The sequence below is a fragment of the Centroberyx affinis genome, unplaced genomic scaffold, assembly GCF_046629955.1.
Source record: "Centroberyx affinis isolate AG114_WGS23_722 - 3 ecotype Tasmania unplaced genomic scaffold, CSIRO-AGI_Caff_v1 ptg001205l_1, whole genome shotgun sequence".
Classification (NCBI taxonomy): Eukaryota; Metazoa; Chordata; class Actinopteri; order Beryciformes; family Berycidae; genus Centroberyx; species Centroberyx affinis.
In genome coordinates this window covers 94,904-110,480 of record NW_027279723.1, presented here as the reverse complement: position 1 = coordinate 110,480, position 15,577 = coordinate 94,904, and the positions used below count along the sequence as shown (strand labels likewise).

General features: G+C 45.4%; 1 protein-coding gene across 5 annotated transcripts in view; it reads left to right on the top strand.

Annotated features, from left to right (window-relative positions):
• Positions 1 to 976: 976 nt before the first annotated feature.
• Positions 977 to 15,577, top strand: part of LOC139648442 (mitogen-activated protein kinase kinase kinase kinase 4-like) — a 41,208-nt gene continuing 26,607 nt past the window's right edge. For all 5 annotated transcript variants that reach the window (XM_071524567.1, XM_071524566.1, XM_071524563.1 and 2 more), the window contains exons 1-3: positions 977 to 1,227; positions 1,577 to 1,642; positions 13,376 to 13,432. In XM_071524567.1, coding sequence (XP_071380668.1) covers positions 1,171 to 1,227; positions 1,577 to 1,642; positions 13,376 to 13,432 — 180 coding nt within the window. In that variant the 5' untranslated portion in view covers positions 977 to 1,170. The remainder of the gene's footprint in view (positions 1,228 to 1,576; positions 1,643 to 13,375; positions 13,433 to 15,577) is intronic.

Genomic DNA, 15,577 nt, shown 5'->3' with positions numbered 1-15,577 from the left:
GGGACCCTCTGGCACGCCGTTAGAGTCTCCTGCCGGTCCCTGGACCCCACTTTGGGAACCACTGCACTAACATGCACAGCCTCCCTCTTGAGATTGCTCACTTGCCACACCCATGATTACCAATATTGACAGTGATGTCTCACATGCGCATGTCCACAAGGATGCTGTGATGGGGGGTCCGCGCAGCTCTGTGCATATTTATCTCTTTGCTGGGCTATTATTTGCTTGAATCGTTTATATCCTTCCGTGCAGACTGTATAAATAAGTGTCTAGGTGAGTCAGTGAGGAATAGTGTTGTATCTATCATCTCAGTATCCATGCTTGATGTGTTGAGACCCAGCCCTTTTCTTTCTGTGAATTAGCCGACCGGCTTCCTGTGTTTGTGCAGTTCTCAACCCCAGCTGCGTCAAGTTAAACAGAGACAGACAGGAAAAGACCGGATATTGGGCGGTTTAGCCTTCAAAATAAAATTTAAGTGAAAATAGAAAAATTAGATATTGGGTGTACAGAACAACAGAAATCGTATCAAATAACGCGGTGAAATCATTACATTAAATATGAAGTGAAACTCAATCTGTAAAAGTCTGGTATACGTTTTGTGTTTCAGTCTTTGAGAATTTATGTGAGAATATATGCATTGCAATTTACAGTTTAAGCATTTTAGCTGTTCTTCTCTAAAGTACTTTGCCAGGACACAGCTGTTATGGGGAGGGAACCTGGGACCCTCCAATTACAGGACGGTCAGTAGGCCACCCGGATTGGCATAGGCCTTTATGATTATATAAACAGCTTATATTTGAAAACATAAAAACATTGAATTTACCACATATTCCTCCTTGACCGCATTCTTAATTTTACCTTAGTGGGTTGTATTCAAAAACGTTGCATTATGTTAGGCTTTTATGTTGAAAGTCATAACCGGAAGTCTTATTTTTATTGTGGCGAAATTGACACTGCTCACACAAGCTGAGAGAGAGGGAGAGCGAACAGGGAGCCTGCTGCCACCTCAACATGGAGTAGCGAGATCCCAGTATTCACGGCTAAGGAGCGGATCCCACAAAGAGGAATACGCGGCGGCCTCTCTTTATTTATCCCCCGAAGTCTCCGCAAATGATACAGCAGCAAACATCGTCAGCAAACGCAAAGGAAAGATCGGCTTTTATTTGAAAGATGGCGAACGACTCTCCGGCTAAAAGTCTGGTAGACATAGACTTGGCTTCATTGCGGGTGAGTGCTGCCGGACCGAGGCTGTCTCTTTTTGTTGTTTTGAAAATAGCATTTATTTCTTCCAGCTCGATAAAACGCATGTCCTTCAACCTGACTAATATGACCAAGTTTGAACCTCTTCCCCGAGGTTTCCCCCCTTGTTATAACACAAGTATTGAAAATGACCGTTGAGCCATAGCGAGGTGTTGCCAGTGTCTGGTTTTCCTTTGTTCGAGATGCATTTGGCATGTAGGGTAGATCAGGGCGCAACAGCTGGCTCAAAGTGGACATTGTTTTTAAAAGAAATATATTAACATTGCTTTTTACGTTCACTGAAAACTAAACCGTCTTTGTGTCTTTTGCTTTTCAGGATCCAGCGGGGATTTTTGAATTGGTAGAAGTGGTTGGAAATGGCACCTATGGACAAGTATACAAGGTTGGTTGGAGGCGCAGTGCATGGCCTGTCCTGTTTTTACACTGGAGGCTGAGCACAGCCAATGTTTTTCTCCTAATCAGGTCTAGTGTAGAGCTAGGAACAATAGGATTCACATAAAAACTGCCATGTCTTTCGGATGCAGCCATGACAATATATTAAGGCTGCTTAAATTGATGGGAACAGAGATGAACAGAGGGGTATAGTTGCAGATGTTGCAGTAGTTTGTTTTGGTCTCCTTCTGATTAAAGAAGTGTCTTTTGTGAAGCTGATGTTATCATGAATTGTTCATTCGGGGGGTGTGAGTAAAGCATGAATCAGTCAGCCTACAGTCCAATGCATCACCTACCTTACATCACATCCCCTCCTGAAAAGTAGGAGAGGAGGCAAGGATGGGGAAACCATATCTGTCATACGACTAATCCTGTCGGCCTTACCTCCCCGTCCACAGCCTACTCCACAGCGTACTTTCTTGCAAAACCAAATTTCATATCCTGTTTAGTATATCGGGAGTTTTCCAGTTCAGTGGATGGGAATCCCACTCTATGAGCCATCTGCTTCTCGGTGTCACATTTCTCCGCTGAAAATTAACATTGCGGCTGTTGAAAGACATTGCCAAGGAGGGAGGGAGAGAGTGAGTACAAAAAGTCAAAGATGGAAGGATATGGCCTTGGGAGAGCCATCCGTCCTCGTCCGCCGCTGTAGTCGTCCTTCTTGTGTTGTTGTTGCACTCCATTTTGTTGCCCTCTGCTAGACTGTTAGATGACATTTAACCATAAACCTACATGTTAAGCAGACAGCTAGTTTCCTAAGCACAATACAGGCTGGTAATAGGCTAGCAGTGGCAGGCTAGCTGGAAAACATCAATTTGGATGTGCATTAAGCGGCTAGCTAAGCTGAGTATTTAATTCTGACAGCCTGCAGTGCTCCAGTGACCTGCATTCAATTCCCCCAGTGCGCTGGATGGCCAGGATCTCCCCTGCCCCGACTCACTGAGGAGAACCCATCTGTGTGCATGTGCGTCTGTTCAAATGACCACCAGACCTGAGGCCAGGAGCGAGCGTTTTGACTTGGAAAGAGAAGGTGTGGACGGTTGTCATTAGGAAATGAGATGCTCGCTTGCATGCATGCTATCTTCCTACCAGATGGTTTTGAGCTGGGCCTACGGGACAGAGAATTACCGCTTCTCTCTCTTTTTGTCCCCTAATCTCTCGCTCTCTTCACTGTCCATTGCTAATTCTATTTGAGAGCGCCACTGTGGGTGTGGAGCTGGTACGAGACAAGGCTGTCAGATTAGCCCACAGTTGCCACAAAGACATGCTTGTATTTGCCCGCACTAGATAGGCCAAATAGAGGATACCGCGGTCATAGCTTGGTATAGCCTGATACTACAGCGTGCTGTGGTAGCTTCCTGTCGATCAGCTGTCGGTCAGTGCAGTGACTGCGATGTTAGCTAGTTGAATGAGCATGTGCCCTGTGGGGTGAACGCAGTGGGGGGGTGGGATTGGGGTAGAGGAGGGGGTGCTGCAACTGGTAGAAGAGCAGCTGTCCAGCTCCAGACAGAACCTGCCCTCCACACTCACAAAGCTGAGTTTGTCTCCTCGCTCTTTGGGTCTCCCTCGACCCGTCAGCCAGCCAGCCAGTCAGTTAGGTCCACAGAAAGGAGGTGTTTGTCTGCTGGGTTTCAAACGCCAACCGACTGAATAATCAAGCCGGCCCCCCAACTGAAAACGGGGTGGAGTTCCTTCTCCCTCTGAGGCCTTTTCTGCTTTGTCAAGCACTTGGTCACAGTTTGCTAGCCCCTTTTAGATAAGACAATGCGGCCAGGCCTTTTTACTCATTGATTTGAGGTGACTTTTGATTCTTTTGAGACGTTTCTCCTTGGCTTTTCTTTCATTGAAGTACAACTATAAGCTCCTTAGAAAGATTGGTCTGATAAGTTTTGAATTCAAAGTATCTCAGAATAAAAGTGCTACTTATGTGATTTGCTTTTGATGCCCTTGCCATTAAGCTAGTGATGATGTAGTCATTAATTATCCTAAATTGGTCCTCAGCCACTTGATAATGGGCCCACATCATTCAGTAAGTATCTTCTTTGAATCAGAGAATATTTGCTGACTGCCAGGCAGAAAGCTTTTTGAGAAAATTTTGGTGCAATACTGTTCAAAAAGAAAATGCAGTTCTATTTTAAAACGCAGTGCTCAGAGATGGTGTAATGGTGAAGACCTCTGCTGGTCCAGGATCAAATCCCACCAGGACCTTCCTGTATGCCTCCGCTATGTTGCACTTCTTTCAACTTTGCTTTTGATCTCAGAAAATTTACTGCAGCATCCTTTGAAAAACATGACACCAAGGTCTTTTTCATCAATGTGGTAGAAGACTGACTGTTATTCAGCTATCAGCTATCACAGAACTGCTTTCTAAGACCTGAAATGCCATGTCAAGGTTCTTGTGGCCAAGCCATGCTGCTGGCTCTCTAGCGGTGATCGCTGGTCATGGGAGCCAAGCCAAGAGGGCAGCCATTGGCCCTGGAGACCTGCCAGATTACAGTCAACCTCAGAAAGCACAGCACAGCAGAACTTGTCTGATGCCCATAATGAAAATGACGTTATGGCTAAAATGCCCTTTTTAAATGACTTAATTTTGTTTGGCCCAATTTGCTGATGGGAATAGCTTGGATCGGAACACACTCGCATACAGTACACATCACCAGCCGCAATTCAGCGCTTTGAAAGGCGCTGTAGTCTTTGATTTCACACATGATTTGTTGTAATACCAGTATTTTCAACCACAGTGTTGATTTGAAAGCGGAACATTTGGTAGTAAAGGTTTTGGTGAATTAGTTTTAGGTTGGTGTGGTTAGCACGGTCAGTCACAGTAAGCACTGATGTATTGCAGGTTTGCTTTGCATTATTCCTGACATCCATCTGTATTGGTATATTCCTCACCTCTGTTTAAATTGGCACACAATCATGCCATTAGAAAACAACTGAACATTGTTTTGAACAAGTGGATATACCATGTCGGCCGTTGCCAATGCCCAAGGTACACTGGCCTTCATGTTTGATCTAAATAATAACTAGTCATTGTTATCATTATGCTACATTAGTCTGTCACTTTTACATATCACACAGTTGGTCGCAAGTCATTCGTTATGTTAAAGTAATGCATTCTTCCCTGCACTCCTTGAAAGCGCTGCTCTTGCATCGCACAAAGAGATTCTCTCTCTCCCTCCCTCCTTCCCTCCTCCCTCCCTCCCTCTCTCCCTCTTTATCAGTTGGCGCTGAACCAGTTGGCTCAGTAGACTATCTCAGGTGCCTCGCTGTGGATATAGGGATTTAAAAAAAAAAAAGAGAGCGAGAGAAATGATAACATGGAAAAAAGACACAATTCCTCAAATTGTGTGTGGTATGCAGGGAAGATTCCCTCTGCTCTACAGAATGGCCATATATAGTCAGGCCCGAGGCTCCAGAGCCCCTGCTGACCTGCCTCCCCCGCCTGCTACACATCCATGGGCTATGCCAAGGCAGTACCCACTGCTGCTTCCATACTGTCGCTTCTCTGCATCTCTCTCATGCATGTGTCTTCATCCAATGGTTGTAATCTGTGGGGAATTGACTAGATACAGTGGGGACTATGTGGTGCATCACTAGCAGGGTCATATGGCTTAGGCCTAATACTCAGTCTCACCAAGCAGTAAGCGCTGACTCGGAGTATGAAGAAATTATAATGCACATAGCCTCATTTGACACTATCCAGGAGTGTTTGTAATAGGCTAGTATTTGCTTGTTTTCAACAGATGTAGCTGAGATGGCAAAATATTTAATTTTTAATGTGTACATCCAGTCTGTCATGTGATGTTTTTGAACGGACTTCCAGAATAGCCTTAAATCTTCCTTCGGACATAAAATGACTGGATGTTAACAAAAATAAAGACAAATGTCCCCCACCCGGCTAATGCAAGAGCAACTGTCTGTCTGTAGCTCAGCTCCTCCCTTCTCAGCACTGTCCTCCATCTCTTTCCTTTGTTGTCTCCCCCTACCCCAGGGGCAGCCTCGCCCCTGCCCTCAGGACATGAAGTTGCCTGCCTCTCTGTGGGCACCTCAGGGGGCTAGCTACGCATGACGGGCACAGGGGGTGGGAGGTGTTGCTGAGGAGGGAGTGGAACCTCTCGTGCAATCTGTTAAATGCCCACCAGTGCCATATGGTGCCGGGCTAGACTAGTGCTTACCTCGGGGCAGCGGTTATAGTAAAGCATCGATGTGCCTTGAATTTTTTTTCAAACATAAAGAAATGGAAGATTGTGGATTTGATGGAACAGTTGGCTGAGGCTGGGGCTGCTAGAGCAGGAAGCAGTGTACAGTCTGATGGCAGTCGGCACAAAAGCGAGCCAAAGACGCTCCGTGCTGCACCTTGCAGGGATGAGGCGGTGGCTCAAGATGCTCCGTAGCTGCATCAGCGCACCATACTGGGGGTGGGTGGTGTTGTTTAAGACTGGGTTCAGTTTAATCCTCATCCTCCCCTCTGCTGCTGCCTCCAGGCTGTCCAGGCTCAGCCCTACAACAGAACCAGCCTTTTCCACCAGTTTCTTCATCTTGCCTGCCTCCTCAGCACGCCACTGCAAAGTACAGTGCCCTGGCCACAAAAGATTGATAGAACTTAGTGTGTTGCATACATTGAAAAATATGCTGTGGCTCTGAAAAGGGTTTAGATCCACTGCCCTCCCTGGGGGTGTGCCAGTTCCCTGCTGACTGGCAAGCCTTAGCTGGAGGAGGAGGCAGAGATGACTTGGACCAGGAATAATAATGATTAAATAAAACTTATCACAGGAAACCAAAGCTACACAGGCTGATTACGAGCATATGGTCTTCATTTCTCCCCTGACTGGAAATAGCTAGTAATGTAAGACTTAAGACTGCCATGGAATGGTTTCTCAGAGGAGAAGGAGTCAGATAATGTGGGAGCGGCAGCATTGTATTTAAAATCTTCACACCTCTGGTCAGTGTTTTTCAAGTGGGCAGAGCAGAAGGGCTGTGTGTAATTTTACATCATCCCCAAATCGAGACTGATTTGCAATTAATAATCATGATAGCAGTATCTAGCAGAATAATTGGAATTCTCTTTTAAGCTGTAATCGCAAACTTTTCTTGTCTCTTGATAGTAGTGGCTTAGCTCCAATATTCCCCAGCCAATTTGAATACGTTGCCAGCTGAATTGAGTTTAACAAATCAAAAAATGACTGGTTACTTGCACAACGATGGATGCAATGCCATTGGTAGACCTTGCAGCAGTGGAGGTCTCTCCTACTAGGCTAAATGAATAACTCCTCCTGTATAGGACACATTGGTAAAGGTCCTGGGAGCCTGGGTGCTGATTGGCTATGTGTCTCTGAGGTCAGGGCCTGGGGGTGTTGAATGTGTCACCCACTCGGCAGCGGGGGCCAGGGTCCCATCCCGTGTCACACTCACCCTCTTTATCCATTATCCTCTCCCTGTTCACAAAGTGCGTGAGCGTGCGTGCTTGCAAGTACACTCATTTGTGCTCTTTTTAAATAGTTGAAAGGAGCGCTGGTGTGAAACATTTCAACCTCAAGTTGAAGCAGTGAATATCAGACACACAGTCGCTCACACACACCCTTCCACTCTGCATCCTCTCCAGCTGACACAGTGTCCAGCTCTTTTGTTCTTTCTCCCCCACACTGACCCTCTCCCTAATGGGTGTCACAAGACCCACAGCGGCCCCTGGCTGGCCATAGCACTGCCTGAACAAAACATCTCTGTGTCTGTGTGTATGCTTGTGTGTATGTGTGTGTGCATGTGCACGCCTCTGTGTGTAGCTCGTTGAGCCACCTCATTATCCGAGTGGTGTTGAGATGAGACACAAAGCCCCGGCAGACGAGACAGTCTCTAGCCTGTCTCTCTCCACTGCCTCTACTTGACAGCTCTCTTCTCTTCAGGATCACATTTCCCTTAGAAATTTCTTGTTTTAACGTGCGAATAGGCAGAGACGAATCAGGCCTTGTGTATAATGGCTGCACCTCGGTAATGGCCAAGTCCTATTCGGGGGTTGTGATTTTCACAAGAATAAATTCCTCCTTTTTAGACCCACTCCACTTGTTCCCATTCATACCAAATACAGTCGGAGCCCATTTCCGAAACAAAGTTCATCCTCCTCCTTGATTGTTTTATCTCACTTGGATGACATCATACCAGGGCTGGGAACGTTTTCATTCATTGACCACAGTGGCTAGTGGTTTCAAAACTCACCGGCCGCTTTCGCCGTTTAACCAGCCAATTTAAATATGAGTGGAATCACTCAAACAATGCCAAATGGCTAGTAAATTAGACAAACCAACCAACTGCAGCCATAAGTTACAGCATTTGGCAGTTGGCTGATGTTACTTCCCCACCTCGCGTCATACAGGTGTTTTTGTTTTTTGAAATGAGTCATGAGTAAAGGCCCCACATCTTGGATCATCTTGGGCCCCTCATAGCAGCTAACTACTGCACTGTGATCAATAGTCACACACTGTTATTGACCTGCCTCCCCTCTCAGGCTTCCCTACCCCACTTCATCAGCCTGTTCCCTGGCTCTGTCACACCAAACATCCACTCCTCTCTCTCCAGTCGTCTCTTGTCCTATCCACTCCTGCTCTCTCTCTCTCTTTATTGGCGGTGCTCCTGCCATCTTATTCAGCCGTTCGCGTGCGCTCGCCCTTCCCGTTAATGCTTTCTCTTGATCTCAGTGTGTTGCGTCATCCTTTCCTTGCCCCAGCTTCTCTACTCCGTCTCTATCTCATCCTCCGTCCATTCTCATCACTACTTCTCACACTCAGCCTCCATCTCTCCTCTTTGCTCTCTCATCCTCCGCCTTCACCACTTCCATCCTTAGTTCTCTGGGGATTGCTGTAGTGGAAGCAGCAGGGCCGAGGCTGCCTGTGTGTGTGTGTGTGTGTGTGTGAGAAGTGGGTCAGTGTGCTGGTATGCAGCAGCAGTATTAAATGATAGAGCCTAGAGAGGCAGGGGCAAAGCTCAGCCCTGAATGTCATGTGCTGCTCCTTACTGCTGATTGGTCGTTGCGCTCCCCAGCACTCATCTGGTGTGTGTTATGGAAGGCACAGGCGGAAGTGTGTCTGTGTGTGTAAGCTATGTGCTCAAGTCCTAAAATGGTCCTATATTTGTGTCTGAAGGATTGTGTGTGTGTGTGTGTGTGTGTGTGTGTGCGCTTATGTAGCGTTTCCCAAGGTAGATGGGGGCTGTGACCTGCCTGTTCATCATCCACCTACTCTCTCTACCAGTTCAAATGTCACCTTAGATCTTCATCTGACCCCTCAGGGGGTCGTCCATCCCTCATTACCACGAGCCTACCAGCTAACCCCCCACCACACACACACACACACCAGTGACCTTTGATGAACTAAGCTATGGCACCCAGCAGGTCTCTCTCTCCCTCTCTGTGTGAACTAATAATATGAAACCAAGTGAATTTGTTTTGCACCAACATGGCTAGCTATGACAGTGTGGCTGAATGTGACCGCTTGCCCGGTGTCGCTCAATTTCAGCATAACGTTGTTCATAGGCAGCGTGACCTTAGTGTCTTTTGGTAGGTTGACCTATTAGCTGCCAGCAAGAGTTATGAAACAGTTGCTAGATTTGACTGACCATGAATGAATGTGAGTGTTGAAGTTAGGGGTCCCAGGCTTTCTGGACCATCTAGATGCAGTGGGAAATAGCCTTGTGCAAAAGAGTATGGGAAACCGTTCTCCCCCCTTGGTCCACACAGACTCTGTGGGCAGACCACTAAAGATACTGCTGAGCATTACTACTCACTTCTTTTGAGTGAAAATCCATCTTAAAACACAATTCACAGATTTTGTGATGCTGATCTTGTACAGTTGTGTTTTGATTTATGTACATGAACAAATCTCTGCTAAAGCTTGAAACAAGAGAGGCAAGATTCTCTTGATGTCATTCAGAGACATCTTAATCTGGATCTTAATCTGATCTGTGGACTTTGTAACAGTTCCTAGAGTGATTTTATAGGTATAGTGGGCATGGTTTATGATTCATGATTTATAGGCTATGTGCTGAAATAGCCTAACGCTCATTCAATAGGAAAGCTCGAATTCTATAAGTCTTTGAGTGAGATTTGTTCGTGTTCACTAACAGCGCTGAACCCGAACCCTCAAAGAATATGTGAATTTTGTTTTAGGGTGGATTTTCGCTTAATGTCTTTGGCTCTACAGGCAGTAAGTCAGTCAGTGGTTTAGGCCGAGCTGGAGAGAGGCCAGCAGCACATCTGGCCATGGTTAAGAAGAGCCGTGATGGAGGAGTGGAGATGGAGGCCAGGGAGGCCTCAGTGATAGCTCAGTGCCTCAGATAACCCCTCCGCGGCCACGCCTAGGCCAGGACCGATCCCTCCTGCATTTTCACGGGTCTGTGACTGTGTTTCCGGGGCCCAGCTACAAGACTGGGGGCACTTCAATAGGGAGATGAAGTCAGTGTCATGCTGTTGGCCAATTCTGATAGTATGGTATCAGCCATGTCAGCCTAGATCACAGTAGACATTACATATTATTGTTAACAGTCACATGATTTGTTTCTGTTATCTGTCCCTAAGGTCAGAACTGAATTAAGCAAAAGAGGCTTCATTCACTGTGCTCCCACTTCAGTGCAAAATGATTTAAATCTGACTGAAACACTCTCTTAGTGAGTTTAAACGGTTAATGAAAGCTCTTGTGGTAGACTCGATAAGGAACTGACTTTGCTCTGTTAAGTCAGGATTTAAATGGGTTTGGCCCATGAACCTGTTGGTTTGATATTGGATTACTGCCTAATGGAGTGCTTAGCTCCAATGCTCCAAATTCGGCTTGGCGCTCTCTCTCTTTGTGACTTTGATTGCGTTTTCAAATCAAATGCTGCTCTCTTGGCCAGTTCTCCCTTGAAAAAGAGCTACTCGATTTCAGTGGGGCTATCTGGTTAGATAAAGGATAAATAAATAGAAAACATGGAGGGACTTGTTAGAAGCAGAGGGCACAATAAACAGTCTTCTACATTGAAAACCACAGCTCTGTTTCTTTTCTAATCATACCATGTAGGTTGTTTTAGTTGTTAGAAAAATGTATTTGAGAATGGGAGGCTGAGAATTATTGTGGCTGTGATGTTGACTTTGGCTCCCTGTAGCACTTTGATTGCCAGCCCATCCTAGAATAACCTAGTTTATAGTAGATTTGTAGGATCTATTGAGCAGACTTGACAGTATCTTTTCTCCAAAGTAAAACTTGTCTCTAAAAACTTGTCTCTCTAATTCCCAGTGATTCACAGCACTACATTCCTGTGCCACTGTAATTCTCCAGTGCTTTCCTTATTTTGAGGACAATAGGTGAATGTTGTGAGGGGGTGAGAGCACCTCAGGGATCTTGTGTGTAATCCAGGCACTTATCTCGTCTCTACGTATGTGCTAATGTTGTGTAATGTGGTGGTTTTGTAGTATCAAAAATGCAATAACCTTATAACCTAGTTAACCCTCAGCTTTCTGTCTCCACCCAAAAGCTGCCAGACCTTTGGGTTGATGTGAGCGTAAAGCCTTTAGATAAACACAGAGGGAGGCATAGCAGGAAAAAAACACTTTCCACATTCATCTTCCCCTCCTAGTATCCATTCCAGACCACATATCTTTAAAGGGTCAGTGAATCCAGTGTAAGCATACATTTTTGTTCGGCTGTCATGGCTTAAACATACATATCTAGTGGCTGTCAACAGACTGTAAAATGGTAAGAATTAACAACTTTGTAATCCTAGCAGGCAAAAAGAGAGACTGATAGTATTGTTAGTGAATTAGCTTTACCCTGCAAGTATCTGGATGGCCTCTGTGTAACTGTAGCCAAGGATTAGGCAAGCTTTGTCTGTAAAATAAGTTTTGATTTCAGAGTGAGTTGTAGTGCTAATAGGGGGAGAAATGCTGGAGAACTAGGATTGGCTTCTTGATCATCTTCCAATTCCAGACCTCATTTCTCTCTAGCACTTTCTAGAGAGAGAGAAAGTCATCCAGAAATCAGTCAGCTGAGATGGAAAACAAAGGTTAAGCCCTGTAAACCTCCACAGGTGCAGTGTTACCACCTGACATTATGGGTGTAGGCTAATTGGCTTGACTCATGTCACATAAGAAAGGTTTGGCGCGGTGTCAATGAGTCAGTGTTGATTGTCAGGCCATGTGTGTGTGGGATGATTGGCGTGGAGCGTTTTACTTCCACATTTTACCCTTAACATCTCCAGTTATGAGCGATTCATTCAGTAATATTGTGCAATCTCTTTCCAAAATGCCACAGTCTCCCCTTGACATAGACGTACAGAGACACAGGCCTCACAGATAAAAGCTAGAGCACGCGTGGGGTCGACAACTGGGTCCCTCTGGGACACACCTGTGACCTCTAAACCCAGCGAAGGGGGCAGCGTTGGGGCTAGCAGCTAGTACACGGCGAGCCAGCAGCCATAGCGTCAGCTCCAGTGTTTTTGTAGTGGCGACCCCTGGGATCAAAGTGGAGAGGATTAAAGGCATTGTAAAGTGTCCCTCTCATCCCCCTCTCCTGCCCAGCGAAAAGAATGGGCCCCTAAGCCTGCGTGGCTTTTATTGTCATAATCCATACAGTTTCAATTGACTATGGAATGTATCTGTATTGGAGTGAGTGTGCTTTTGTGCGCTTTTTGCATGTGTCCTCCTTATGCAAGTGCGCATATGGGCTCTATACAGTATATTGGGTGTATGTGTGTTGGGGAGAATTAGTGTGTTTGTGTTCATTTGGCACAGTCGCTGCCATCGCCAGCAGTGACACAGCAGCAGTTTCGCAGCAGTGTTGCTGTAAACCTTTAGCCCCGGTCGTCCTGGAAACACTGTAGGGGAATACCCGTACCCGTTTGGACCGGCTGCCAAAAATGTCCCACGTTTTATCTCCCGTCGAGGGGGAAGGGGGGGTGTTGGAGAGAGGCCTCTATTTCGGTCCTTTGTTTATGTAAGGAGTGGCAGTAGGGTGCTGGGAGAGCAAAGAACTCTGGGAATGTTGGGACTATATAGCTTGGGAATGATATGCTTGCCTATGGTATCTATAGTAAGTTTATATACGTCGTGGGATACAGCAGGCTTGACATGGTAATCGTTGGGGATGGGAACAATTAACTGACTAGTTGGTTGATTGCTGGGTGTCAGTTGACAATAGTAATGCTATTCCATTAAACTAAATTGAACCTTTTACTCAGAGTACCCTGAGTAAAAATAACTTAACTTAAATGTTCATGCTTCATAGACACAAATTGGCAGCTTGTATATTTTGTATTTTTTTAACTTACTGGGAAAATAATTGTTATAACCATCACCTGAGTTGAATAGCGGTTACATTTGTCAGGCATATACAGAATAGAACTGTCAATTCTGTCCAGTTTTGGTATTTATGTGGTTTCAGTCTCATTGGTTTCATTGGAATAGGTTAATTGCCAGTGAAATTAGTCAAAATTGTCATCCCTACTAGTTATAAGACTGTAGACAGATGATGTAGGCTAGTCCTGTCTAGGGAGTTGACAATATGCACTGGAATAAAAGTACCACGTTCACATTCTGTCTCTCTGTCACACACAAACATGCACACACACTTTTTCAATTCATTAATCATGATAACCCAGTTGAGCAGAATGAGTTTGCTAAGTTGGCTGTGTGAATGCTCACCACTCTTTTGTCTCTTCACAGGGACGGCATGTCAAGACGGGACAGCTGGCCGCCATCAAGGTCATGGACGTCACAGAGGTAAGGCAGTGGTACACACACACACACACACAAGGAGAGGATGTCAGAATCACGTCTGGAGATGGGGAATTTTTGTGACAGTAGCCAAGACAGACCAAGTTGGCCTTTCCAAACAAGTGTGCAAAAGTTTTCCCATTGTGTTGGCACATTGTGTTATTTTCGGTCTCTGAGGTTTACAGATTAGTCATGGCTTCAAAACCGCAAGTGTAGGTGCATAGAGCTTTGTTGACTATTTTGATTCCAAAAGATTTTTCAAAGATTGATTTTTCATTTCATTTCATTTTAGCAATTGTGGTGAGTGAAGTGACAACATCTTAAGATATTCAGGTGTATCAACTATAATCAAATGTGAAAATGAGAATGTTCTTCATACAGACAGAGAACATTATACTTGGACATATTTGAGTCTTTGCTCTCATTGTCTCGTCAATATGGCCGCTCATTAGAATCCGCAGACATTCCATCTGATCTGACGTCTAAGTGCGTCGTTAAGCTTACAGAGGAGAAAATACCATTCTCCGTAATGAGGCAGTTGTAGTACTTTCCCCCCATAATAAACAACAGGGGAAGGGTAGAGGCAACAGGATGCTTTTTGACTGAAGTGCGTCATTTAGTGGCCAGCGGGCAGCCCTCAGCTGTGGGAGGTCCCGTCTGGAGATGAAAGAACACACACAACCACGCACACACACACACACACGCACACACACACACACGCATCCATACATACACACAAAGCAGAATGTTACAGAGTTACAGTGGGGGCCAACGGGGCCAACCACCCACACAGCCATAATAATAATGGAGGAGCATGGGCATAATCATACTGTACACACGCACATGCACAGACACCATTAACAAGCCCCACTGGTGGCATCTGGAGCCCAGTGAATGAGTTTCACTTATGGCCTAGAGTTCAGCTTCTTCCCCCGGGGGAGCGAAGCCTAAAGTCATCAGCTAAATTTTGCCTGTGCACCATCGCCCTTTATAAGGACCCATTTATGATCACCATAAGCCTGAAAGAGGCTAGTCAGTTTCACGCAGCACCAACCAGCCTACATTCTAGCCCACGTTGACCTGCATTCACACACACAATGGTGGCACTTCAGGTTCAGGACCAGTTTGTCTGAGTGTGTCTATATGCCCTGACTTGCCCACTGCCACTCCTCTCCCTTCCTTACGTCATGCTGAGTAAGACACATGCTTGATTTGTAATCACAGGTAACCGGTATAGATAGAGAATGTTGCACAACTATTTCCTATCCCAGGTGACGGGACGCCTAGGTGTGCCTTCCGGCCATGCTGTCATCCACATTGGTTCTACTGAGTGAAAATCATTTGACAGACAAAGCAGGTGCCCAGACTATGCCATTGAGGCTAAGATACCCTATATCCTGTTTTGTTAGTCCTGCAGTGATTGTTAGTTGTCATCATGGTATCATAGTATTTTTTTAGTAAAATGGTCCATCATTTAGTAGTGCTATAAGCCCAAGACAGTACACCTTGGGGTAGAGTTTGGCTGTATTCAGTGCCTAACTGACTAATGCAGGGTGTGTTCATTTAAAACTCTAGTAAACTTCCCAGACAGCTATCATAACAGACAGTATTTCTAAATAAGCCTGCTTTCTGTCACCAGCACATCATTGAATGATTCACCATTTACCAGTCTTACCATCTCCATTTTGGCTACTGTGCAAATAAATCTTAAATGAGGTGCTTAAGCTTGCCGGTAGACTGCACACAGCAGTGACTGTGACTTTGTAGAATCAGTAGATGTTGAATGCTCCATTGTGCAGCAGACTAACCTTATACAATGAGCTCTTAAAGTGTTTGGACAATGACACACTTTTGTTTGAGGTGATATGGCCCTGTTACCTTGGATGTGATATGACCCAATATTTGTGAAGTTAAAGTGTAGCTTTTAATCTGACGCCATTTTCAACTATATTGGATGAACAGTTAAAGAGTGACAACCCCTTTTGGACATGCTCCACCACTAAAGGATGCCAAAAGTATTTGGACAGATGGAGAATATAATCTCATAGACATTGCGTCAATTCACATCCAAAGTAACAAGTATAGCGCTAAAACATCAGTATGTGGCTATCAAAACACTCTCACTGTATTTTAGACACTGTAGCTTTCTGT